The sequence below is a fragment of the Oryza glaberrima genome, chromosome 2 (assembly GCF_000147395.1).
Source record: "Oryza glaberrima chromosome 2, OglaRS2, whole genome shotgun sequence".
Classification (NCBI taxonomy): Eukaryota; Viridiplantae; Streptophyta; class Magnoliopsida; order Poales; family Poaceae; genus Oryza; species Oryza glaberrima.
This window is the reverse complement of record NC_068327.1, coordinates 3,694,092-3,706,447: the sequence shown is the minus strand read 5'-3', so window position 1 is coordinate 3,706,447 and position 12,356 is coordinate 3,694,092. Positions and strand designations below refer to the sequence as shown.

Here is a 12,356-nt window from a genome sequence, read left to right as displayed (position 1 = left end):
GCTCCGTTTTCCGTATTTATTGTACCAGTTGGGAACCGCTTCTGGCGAACACACCCTATTACCCACGCGTAGGGCTATAAGTGGGTCAGCCGCGAACCCACTTATTGGTCAAAATAAGCGGGTTTGCGGTTTATTTTAGCCTATAAGTGGGTTTCACGGGTTAGCCACTTACACCTCTATCCACGCGCGCAGTCAATAATGGAATACTTGAGTAGAAAACTTGCTAAATAATACTACTTGTAATAACACTTCCAGGACGTAGCACTTACATGTATAACTTGCTCCATCGTATGTGTAATTGCACTCAACTATGGGTGTGTTTTTCACACCAAAATTAAAAGTTTGGTTGAAATTGAAATGATGTGGTAGAAAAGTTAAAAATTTATGTGTGTAGAAAAGTTTTGATGTGATGGAAAAGTTAAAAATTTGTTGAAAAAGTTTGAAACTAAAGTCGGCCTATGCTCGTGTCAGTTCGTTGATGGCCAAAATTTTCTGCCTTGCACGTCACGCCTCGTTGACAATTTCTCCATTTTCTCTTTTCTTCTTCGCCAGCATGACCGGTACCTCTCGTTAATCCTTGCAAATGACGCCATCATCATCGTACGATTATCATGTAGTACTACTACATAGCTGCTGATTAACTAAATTTCATATTATACGGCACTGTACTGATCGATTCTCTCATCATCTAAAAAAAGGGTTTTCTAGGGGGCAAGAAACGAATTGGGCCCAAGGTGAGGGGACTGATGTGCAAAAGTGGTCGTGTTATCCACGTTGTCGGCCACCAAGCCACCAACCCATCCCGGCCCCTTGACAATGGAAGCGAATTGAAAGCACAACCTTTTTTTTTTAAAAAAAAGAAGGCCAATATTATAAAATAACCTAATTTCAAATTAATAGAATAGATGAGATTTAGAACCCAGCCCGACTAACCCTCCACCTTGTGGAGCTAGTTAGAATATTCCTGAGTTCCTGAGTATTTTCTTGAAGTATTTAGGGGATTTTAGTATGAAAAAAAGGAAGATAGTCAATTGGGCCCGGTTTAGTTCCCAACTTTTTCTTTAAACTTATAACTTTTCCATCGCATCAAAAATTTTCTACACACATAAACTTCCAACTTTTCCATCACATCATTCCAATTTCAACAAAACTTCCAATTTTGGCGTGAACTAAACACACCCTTGGCGGATAAATGGGAAAAAAGTAATACACACATCAGAATACCACATTAAGTTGCAACATCATAGATAGCACTGTTACAATAATTAAATACTTCCTTCGTTTCACAATGTAAGTCATTTTAGCATTTCCCACATTCATATTGATGTTAATGAATCTAGATAAATATATATGTCTAGATTCATCAACATCAATATGAATGTGGGAAATGCCAGAATGACTTACATTGTGAAACGAAGGGAGTAGAAGATACATAGCCGATAGGAATAAAATTAACATAAGAGCCAACAATTGAGTAAAAAACAAATAAAATTTGCAAACGGAAGATTGAGTCACTTGTAGATACAAGTAAAAAAAATATAATAAGTAAAATTTCTTTACTTATGACTAACTAAGTAATTTTTTTTATACGTTATAGATACCAAGTGGGTACAAGTATCCAGAAATTGATAGGATTGTAGATGACAATGAAATTAATAGCTTATGTAGAAGTGTCGGTTCATAAACCATAAGAAACTACAAAGTCACCTTAGAGCAAGTTTAATAGCATAGTCCACTACTATCTCCAATTCATCTATAACTAATCTAATAGCCAATTCATACTAGTTGTTTAATATATCATTAATATATGGTCCCACCTATCATACACACATTTGCGTCTTAAAGTCCGTGTTGTAGCTAGCTACAGATCTTGAAAGTTCGAGTGCCATTAATTTGGTTTTGATGATTAATGACAAATCCAATTACATGAGACTAACATTGTTATAAGCATTTCTTTGTCTACTAGTCTCATATGAATATGAAAGTGGAATATGTGAGAGGTGATTTCTGGACTTCATATGAGTTGAGAGAGAAACGTTCATTGATGGGGTACCTAAATCACAAGGATGAAATGCATGGAGATCAAGCTATATGTATCTCTCTTTCTATCCGTGCACATATTGATATATTCATATATAATATTTTCATGTGATTACATAAGCATGTGAGACTAATGTTTTGTTTGAGCCATATCTTGTTTAGTCTCTTTACATTGAGAACATGGAGATGATAAAGGTATGTTTTTATTTTACTGTCTATATTTGATAAATGCCTTCTATTCTTGTATAGGATGAGCTCTCAATGTTTAATATCTTGTTATGCATACTCTTGCTTCACACAAATATTTTGTATGCATACATTTAGGGGGAGCAAATCCTATACTTTAGTTATGCATGTAATCGATCCAAGTTATTCACCTTCATTTAATTGGGATCTTTACATTTGAACATATATTTGAGTATATGACACTTGTGGTGTTGATTAATACTCATCATTTATTCATATCCTTTTATACATGCGATCGGTTGGTCAACATGTGGAGGTTGACAACCGGATCATTGGGACTAATATTTTTATTGAGTTGAATGAAAGAAATAGGTCCCAAGGATTACAAAGGTGTTGATGCTCAAGTGATATCATTACACCTAACAATACCAAGAATGACAAAGTGAAGATATTGAAGATGTGTGATACGAAGTGGCTATTATGGCAAGACGGTGAAGGGCAAGTGATGCTCGGTAGCGATGGACCATGCGGCGGTGAAGGGCAAGCAAGGGGCTTGGCGCCGAAGAACCAAATCCGGTGGTGAAGGGCGAGTGACGGTTTTGTCATGATGGACCGTGCGAGACCATTTGAAGCTACAAGTAACCGCATCAATCATTTGAAGAATATATGGTGAAACTATATCGGCATTGGCGTCTCTAAAGACAATGAAAGAAAGATAAAAAAAAGCATTCCTAATGGTATAATTATCTTCTTATTTACATTTGAGTTTAGGAATGCCGTACTATTAAGAGGGATGCAACGTCGAGGTGTTTGTGTATATCTCGGTGCTCAAAGTGACATATCATAGTGCTACCTTGAGAGAAACCCAAGCTTTAACCTATCCTTTGAGTGGTTTTAGACCTTGTTTTTGGTTGAGTTGGGTAGTCCTCTGAGTGAGCTTTCCATAGAGTCCAAGTTCATAAAAAACGGACTCCCGAGCGAAAAGTTATAGTCGTTTTACTTTGTGCTTTTCGGAAAGTCCGAAAAATTATCGGAAACTCTGAAAATTTTTCGGATAACTCCGAAAATTTTCGGACATTCTGAAAATGGCTGCGAATCTGAGATTTGCTTCTGTAGATTTTCGGGCTTGTCCGAAAATGCTTTTCGGAAAATCCGAAAATTACAGTCTTGGCCTCCAACGGCTAGTTTTTGAGAGGCTCGGGTATATAAACTCCTCCACCCCTCCTTTGAGTGGCTGCTGTTCTTGGGCAACATTAGACACATCCAAACCCAAATAGACATCCCCTTTCCCATCCTTTGTGGTGCCTCTTTGTGAGGGGGATTTGAGAAAGGAAGAGAGTTGGATTGAGAGAGTGAAGAGTTGAGAGCTAGTGAGCTTTACTCCATCCTTTGTGGTGCCTCTTGTGAGAGAGATTTGAGAAGGGGAGAGAGTTGGATTGAGAGATTGAGAAGTTGAGAGCTAGTGAGCTTCACTCCATACTCTGAGCACTCGAGTTCATAGCAAGCAAATCTTCGATTGTATTTGTTACTCTTGGGGACTAAGGTCTCCTAGACGGCTAGGCGTCGCCGGTGAGCACCCAAGGTTGTGGTGTGCCACGGAAAGTTTGTGAAGGCTTCAATTTCGCCTCCGTAAGGGAAGAAATCAAGAGTGAAACCGAGGAGTGCATTTGTGCAACCTCGTGAGGAAAGGGTTAAAATAGGCCCGGCCTTGTGGCTCCTCAACGGAGACGTAGGATTCGTGGATCCGAACTTCGGGAAACAAATCACGCGTCTCCTCTCTTGGTTTGCCCATTTATGCATTCTCTCATATTGTGCATGAGCTTGTTTTTACCCGATCTACTTGCATGCTTAATTGATTTAGTTGGTGACCTTATATCTTGTTTAGATACCTTATTTGTCACCTTTTGATTCATATACATTTTCTTTATTTGAGCTACAAGTTCATAGCTAGTGTTTTATTCCATTATCCGCCGAACTTTTCGGTTGAGACCGGAACTTTCAATCTCATATCGGAAGTTCCTATTTGAACCAAAAGTTCTCATCATTCTAATATGCTATGAAGTTGTGATAATTTTTAGAAACGCCTATTCACCCCCCTCTAGGCGACATTAAGGTCCTTTCAGATCTGTAGCCCGTTGCTCTTCTCTCTTATATTTTATCTTATTAAAATATGTTTGTAGCTGGTTAATAATCTGCTATTGTACCTGCTCTTAAAATTAGTCCAAGCCTCCAGGGTTAAGAAGTCATTAGACAAAGTAATTCTCTAATTTTGACAGTTTGCCAGATGCTGCCTACCAACCAACCAAACAAAAACGTTTACAACTGCGAAATTTGCAAAAAAACCCCTAAAATCCTTCAAATTTACCTGAAACCCCCCTCGTTTCTGGGATTATTATACAAATACGCCCACCATTCTCCCCCATATTCCTGGCCTTCCCATTCCCCTTCCCCTAATTATTGCCGCCTCCGTCTCTGACATCCATGGCCCACCTCCAGCTCACGCCGCTCGCCGCCGGCGGCGGCCGCGGCGGCGCCGACGAGATGGAGGAGGTCGCGCTGCTCGGCCCCGGCTCCTACGACGAGGAGGCGGCGGCGGCGGCGGGGCCGGAGGAGGAGGAGGGGATGCGGCGGGTGCAGGTGCGGGTCACGGGCATGACGTGCTCCGCCTGCACCGCCGCCGTCGAGGCCGCCGTCTCCGCCCGCCGCGGCGTGGGCGGGGTCGCCGTCTCGCTCCTCCAGAGCCGCGCCCGCGTCGTCTTCGACCCCGCGCTCGCCAAGGTGACCCCCCCACGCCGCGATCCCTTCCCTTCCCTCTCTCGCGTCGCGCGCGCGCGCGCGGGGCTCTGATTTGGGATCGCGTCCCCCTTGTAGCGCGTCGCGGTGGATGGATTTCTCGGACTGGGGGGATTTGGGTTGGTGATAGATGAGCCGCGGAATCGATTCCTTCTCGAGGCGGGAAATTCAGCTTCGTTTTCGTTCGTTGTCAGTTAGGGTGGTTTAGATTTGGAAGGTCGTTCCAAATGGGAAAATTCGAGAGCTGGTTCGATTTTTTTTGGGTGGGATTTGTGCAATATCAAGCTAGTGATTCAAATACTTCAACCCGAAATGATAAGCTGAGCTGGTAGGATGCGTAATATTATGGTGATTTTTTTTTATAGCTGCTGCTGCTGTGTTTGGGGGGGAACTCTACTGAGGTTGATAACTATTGGGATTACGTCTATTTTTATGGGAAAATAGGGCGATTTGTGTAGTATCAACTGTGAAGGCGCTGCAGACTTTGCAACAGTCACCATTATGACATAGGGACATTGTTCACTATGATTCAACCAGTTCATGATTAATCCTGTTTGATACAGTGTTGTAACTTGGAAACTTGCAATTGCAAACAGTCTCCCTACAATGTAGGTAGATGTTCGGTCCTTTAAAATACTCCAACTGTTTGCTCTGTTACCTATCTGCGAGCTTTTTTTTTCAACTAATTTGCTTTTACTTTAAGTATCGGAAAGGTCCTGAAAGGGACTGTTTTATTAAGATGTATGCATCCAGTCAATTGATTCCATGTTGGAACATGCAGGAAGAAGACATCATAGAAGCAATAGAAGATGCTGGATTCGAGGCAGAACTACTCCCGGACTCTACTGTTTCTCAGCCCAAGCTGCAGAACACTTTATCTGGACAATTTAGGATAGGGGGGATGACATGCGCTGCATGTGTGAATTCTGTTGAGGGTATCTTGAAGAAATTGCCTGGTGTTAAAAGAGCTGTTGTTGCATTAGCGACCTCATTAGGGGAAGTTGAATACGATCCTTCTGTCATCAGCAAAGATGAAATTGTTCAGGCTATTGAGGATGCTGGTTTTGAAGCTGCACTGTTACAAAGTAGTGAACAAGACAAGGTTTTGCTAGGCTTAATGGGATTGCATACTGAGGTAGATGTAGATATATTGCATGATATCCTAAAAAAAATGGAAGGCTTGCGTCAGTTCAACGTAAATTTGGTACTCTCGGAAGCTGAAATTGTATTTGATCCAGAAGTTGTTGGTTTGAGGTCAATTGTGGATACCATCGAGATGGAAAGCAGTGGCAGACTGAAAGCCCATGTACAGAATCCTTACATACGGGCTGCTTCAAATGATGCACAGGAGGCCTCCAAAATGCTTCATCTTCTTTGCTCTAGCTTATTCCTAAGCGTAAGTTTGTTTGTCCTGCTTCCCAAGAGGTTTCTGATTCTCCTCATATTTCTAGTGAGTACTTCAATGTATATTTTCTGCTAATAGTTAGGGGCCTGTTCGGTAGAGCTCCAACTACTAAATTTAGCTCCAGGAGTTGGGTCTGGAGTGAAGTTATAGAGCTGCCTAAACCAGCTCTACCTCTCTAGTTCACAAAGAGCTCCACCTAGCTCCGCTCCCATTTTAGGTGGAGCTGAAACTCTAGGTGGAGCTGAAACTGTTTGGCTGAGCTACAGCTCCAGGAGAGGTGGAGCTGGAGCTATGCCAAACAGGCCCTTAGCCTTGTCATAACTGTAGATGTAAATATAAATAGCTGGCCCATCTGACATGTCAGTGTTATCTGATACAATTTCCATATGCCATATTCTCACTGATATGAAATTAACTTAACATGAGTTATGTCCTGCTACTAGCATACTGACTCTCCTCTGGTTCCCTTACAACAGATTCCTGTATTTTTTATTCGCATGGTATGCCCTCGCATACACTTCACTCGTTCCCTCCTACTCATGCACTTGGGACCATTTTATATAGGAGACTTGTTGAAGTGGATACTGGTGAGTATAGTACAGTTTGGTGTTGGCAAACGATTCTATGTTGCAGCCTATAGGGCCCTGAGACATGGCTCTACAAATATGGATGTACTAGTTGTTCTTGGCACCACTGCATCATACGTCTACTCTGTATGTGCGCTTCTTTATGGTGCATTCACTGGATTTCATCCCCCGATATATTTTGAGACAAGTGCCATGATAATCACATTTGTGCTATTTGGGAAATATCTTGAGGTGCTTGCTAAAGGCAGAACATCAGACGCTATTAAGAAGCTTGTAGAGCTGGTCCCTGCTACAGCACTTTTGCTTCTGAAAGACAAAGGTAACAAATTCATATTATGGTAGTAGCAATTTCAGAAAGCTCATTTCCAAATTATCTTCAAATAGTATTTCTTTTTTGGCTTGGTATTGTATCTTAACCGATTTCTTAGAATTGAAATGATGCACACATACTCTTAAGGCATTTTCATACTAGTAGACTTTCGCAAATGTACCAACTCATAATACTATCCTTGAATATAGAAGGAAAGTATGCTGCGGAGAAGGAGATTGATGCATCCTTAATCCAACCTGGAGATGTCTTGAAAGTGCTCCCAGGTTCCAAGGTACCTGCTGATGGTACTGTTGTTTGGGGTACAAGTCATGTTGATGAGAGTATGGTAACTGGTGAATCTGCACCTATCTCCAAGGAAGTATCCAGTATAGTAATTGGAGGCACAATGAATTTACATGGAATCCTCCATATACAAGCAACTAAAGTAGGATCAGGGACAGTCTTGAGCCAGATAATCTCTCTTGTTGAAACTGCCCAGATGTCTAAGGCTCCTATTCAGAAGTTCGCTGATTATGTGAGTACATCTTTCTATTCAAGGTTTCCGAGCAAATAATTTTTTCTCTATTCAAATCTTAAATCCGTAAAAATTGTTTCGGGGCAACTTATGTAGTTAGGTTCATAAGTGCCTTATGGAGGAAATTACATTTCCCTTGACAGGATCTCAATACATCACTTCCCACTTCCTTTGTTACCTGGAATGCATGGTTGATACTTTATGAAGTCTTACAGAGTAACTTATTATCTATGCAATATTATAATATATATTAAAGTACATGAAGTCAATTAAATTGTCCAGCTACTTGTGGAATGTATGCATCTTTTTTACCATGAATTGGCATTTTGCTTTTCAGTCTTTACATATGCATCCCTACTAGGCTACAACTACCAATACTTGCTGTAAAATGCTGACAATACATGTATTCTTTAGGTGGCTGGCATTTTTGTTCCAATAGTTGTCACCTTGTCCTTGGTTACGTTCATTGCATGGTAAGTTTTGTACATCTGTTTAAGTCCAGAACTGTGGTTACTAGTGTTCACGTTTCTCACATATGCCTGTTGACTTCTCTAGGTTTCTTTGCGGATCGTTGGGAGCATACCCAAATTCATGGGTTGATGAAACTAGCAATTGCTTTGTCTTCTCTCTCATGTTCTCCATCTCTGTTGTGGTGATAGCCTGCCCATGTGCTCTTGGTCTGGCAACGCCAACTGCTGTCATGGTAGCAACTGGAGTTGGGGCTAATCATGGGGTACTTGTAAAGGGTGGAGATGCACTGGAGAGGGCTCAGAATGTGAAATATGTTATATTTGATAAAACTGGGACACTGACACAAGGAAAGGCTACCGTAACATCGACGAAGGTATTCTCAGGAATTGATCTTGGAGACTTCCTTACTTTGGTAGCATCTGCAGAGGTAATTCAAAGATTTCCCTAGGATAATTACATTAATGTATGTGTATGCTTGTTTCAAATGAAGCGAAAGCATGGTAATCTTATTCTGTTCTTTTATTGTAATTTAGGCAAGCAGTGAACATCCACTTGCAAAAGCTATATTGGATTACGCATTTCATTTCCATTTCTTTGGCAAACTCCCCTCATCAAAAGATGACATCAAGAAAAGAAAACAACAGATATTATCCCAGTGGCTTCTGGAAGTAGCAGAATTTTCTGCCTTGCCTGGCAAAGGGGTTCAGTGTTTGATCAATGGGAAAAAAATCTTGGTGAGTCATATGAATATGATACAGCTAGTCAGTTACCCCTTGACTGTCTCTTAAGTAACTGATGTTTGATTTATAAATTTCTATGCGTGAGTAAATCTGATAATGCTTAACTGTTTATGTAGGTGGGCAATCGTACTTTGATAACTGAAAATGGGATAAATATTCCTGAAGAAGCTGAAAGTTTCTTGGTAGACCTCGAACTGAACGCGAAGACAGGAGTTCTTGTAGCATATGACTGCGAACTCATTGGCTCAATTGGAATGACTGATCCCTTGAAAAGGGAGGCTGTTGTAGTTGTCGAAGGCCTAAAAAAGATGGGCATCTATCCAGTAATGGTTACAGGGGACAACTGGAGGACTGCACAAGCAGTTGCAAAGGAGGTTGGTTAGCATTCTCATGTTGTACTGCACTACTGCTCAGCTGCTAGGTAGCATCGTTATTTTATCTTTTGATGCAAACAAACTCCTAATAGCTTGAAGTTGTTGTCTGCAGGTTGGCATTGAGGATGTTAGAGCTGAGGTTATGCCTGCAGGAAAAGCTGATGTCGTACGTTCTCTCCAAAAGGATGGGAGTGTCATTGCAATGGTTGGGGATGGCATCAATGACTCCCCAGCCCTAGCAGCAGCTGACGTCGGAATGGCCATTGGTGCAGGAACAGACATTGCAATTGAAGCAGCGGACTATGTGCTGGTGCGAAACAACCTTGAAGATGTCATCACAGCAATTGACCTCTCAAGGAAGACGTTCAGCCGAATCCGATGGAACTACTTCTTTGCCATGGCGTACAACATCATCGCTATCCCGGTTGCTGCTGGAGCACTCTTCCCATTCACCGGCCTCCAAATGCCACCTTGGCTGGCTGGTGCTTGCATGGCGTTCTCATCTGTTAGTGTAGTATGTTCCTCTCTGTGGTTGAGGAGATACAGAAAACCAAGGCTCACAACCCTGTTACAAATAACTGTAGAGTGAATTTTTTTGCCCCCTTCTTTTTCTTTTTCTTTTTTGCATTATTCACTTAATAGTAGAAATGAGAGATGCCTATATGTTGATGTACATGAATACACGATACATTTTTTTACCCCGTAATGCCTGTATATATGGTAAAGCTATACTTCTACTGAAGATTTACACACGATGCTAACTCGTGTATATATTTATGAACCATAAAGCTTAATTTCTCTTTTGTTGTGCTTATTCCAGGATTTTGTTGACAGATAGAACTTATACCAGAACTTCTGCGGCTTAATTTTGTCCACTCAAGCCCTCTCTAGTGCCATCCCCATCGGTGGCGGATCACTTAGGTTAGGAGGAGCAAGGCCAAGGCTGCTGCAGCTGCAACTTGGCCTCCATGGCTGAAACAAGATGAACTGACTTGAATCGATTTTGGTAGTATGAATGCTGGGGTTTTGGCTTGCATGGAAATAGGTTTTACATTTCTTGCTACCTTGCAGATTTGCATATCTTGTTTTTGGATGCTAGGGAGTTAGAAAGATATATGTGCATATTTTTGTTGTGATATTTTAAAATGAATTGTATATCTTTGTTACTCTAATTTATATTTATGGGAGTCTTGGCATTTATGACTTTAGACACATTGCATCACCATGCATAAGACATAGATATGCCATCTTGGTTTTGGATAGTGGTGATAAGTTTGCAAAGCTTATGGATATTTTGAGAATGAGTGTGCATACCTTCTTTTTTTTTTTTGGCTGAAGTGACCCAATTGTTCCAGTTAGATCTTTATGAGCTCAAAGGTCCCGTTTGGTAGAGCTTCAGCTTCCTGATTCTTGGTTCTTGGGTGAATCATATTTAGTACCTTGGGATAACACAAGTGATGAGCTAGGAAAAAGTCCAAAGTCCAAACCTGTCTTAATAAGTTGGTAACTGGTGATAGGCTGATGCTGAAGCTGAAGCTCTTGATGGCTAGGTTCCATTCTTTTTTTGATTAACTCCAATGGATTATGTGCAGATCATTCGTGCCATGCTTTCAAAACTACGATTTCTTCACAAGCTTTCTACATCAGCATAGTTTGTTATAAGATATTTATTAGGTTTATAATATGTAATATTTAATTTATCCTTACAATACATATGCATTCGGACATATGCATTCGGATGGGAATGTTCTCGGTGTATGATTAATGGAAAGCTTGAGATATTACAAATTTGTCCCAAGATTTCTTGAAACTTCATTCAATCCATAGACATCGATTTTATTCACATCAGGACCTTGGGAATTCTCCCTTATACAAGACCATTAATTCTACTGTGAATCATCTTTCTTTATTGTTTGCAATCCATTAATTTCAGCAAGTACATCTCACTAATTCTCCATTGCAACATATATATTTTCAGCGATCAGGCTCTTGTCGTCGTCACTGGCGATGCCGGCATCGCCGACGGCGGATCATCAGGTGGACTCTCCCCTCCACACGCTTTGGTGCACATGCATTTGTGTCTAACAGTTGTGCAGTAGCCTCCTGTGTAGCCCTTGTTGGTGCAGCAGGCGATGCAGTTGGTGGGGTGGCCGCACAAGCCTCTGAAGGTTTGGCTTGGATCATGACACATCTTGGCAGCCGCCACACCATCTGCTCATCACAAAATCACAAATGAATCAATGTTTTAACTACAAATTTAAAAGATAATTAGCATTACCATATATGAGGTTGGGAAGAATTCCAGGAATCAATGGTGATACCCAGCTTTTATTATGAACCGGTAGTGATAAAGCCATTTTGAGTGGTGAGTGAACTTACCAAGGGTGAGGAGGAGCAAGACTAACACAGTGGATGCAATTTTGGTTTCCATGAACTGAATTGGATGTGTTGGGTTGGGTGAGGAGGAAGGGAAAGGTTGGATGGCTATTTGTAGTGTGGAAGACTGTCATGTTTGATAAATGTGTGGCACCTAGGGGTGTTGCATTAGTCATTTAATTGCTACTCTACATCCAAAATGGATATGCATGTATACCTTCATTTTGGATTCTTGGAAGAGACAAATATTTAATGCACACATCTTGGACACTCTAGAAAACATTAATGTGGGCATATTTTATTTGATATGGCATATCTTGTTTTTGGATATCATACTTTTATCTATTTCTTATAGTAAATATGATGGAGCTATTCATTTCAGTGGAAGTCATATATGCTTCGCCGTGTTTTTGAATTTTTATTATTTGGCATGGTGATATTGTGTAGAATATAGCCACCTAAATTTGTTGTCCTGCCTTGATTCTCCATAAGCTAAATTACTATGCTGGCTTGCTTTGATGCTCTATAACTTGAAAAAC

At 40.9% G+C, this 12,356-nt stretch overlaps 1 protein-coding gene across 2 annotated transcripts; it reads left to right on the top strand.

The window, feature by feature from the left end:
- Positions 1–4,653: 4,653 nt before the first annotated feature.
- Positions 4,654–10,166, top strand: LOC127763283 (cation-transporting ATPase HMA5-like). 2 transcript variants are annotated; one of them, XM_052287934.1, is made up of 9 exons: positions 4,654–5,004; positions 5,801–6,415; positions 6,901–7,330; positions 7,534–7,856; positions 8,271–8,329; positions 8,412–8,754; positions 8,861–9,061; positions 9,184–9,441; positions 9,554–10,166. In XM_052287934.1, the coding sequence occupies exons 1-9, from the start codon at positions 4,708–4,710 to the stop codon at positions 10,028–10,030; spliced, it is 3,003 nt and encodes a 1,000-aa protein (XP_052143894.1). In that variant the 5' UTR covers positions 4,654–4,707; the 3' UTR covers positions 10,031–10,166. The 2 variants fall into 2 exon arrangements, with proteins under 2 accessions (XP_052143894.1, XP_052143893.1); XM_052287933.1 differs by having other exon boundaries at positions 7,531–7,856.
- The last annotated feature ends 2,190 nt before the right edge of the window (positions 10,167–12,356 follow it).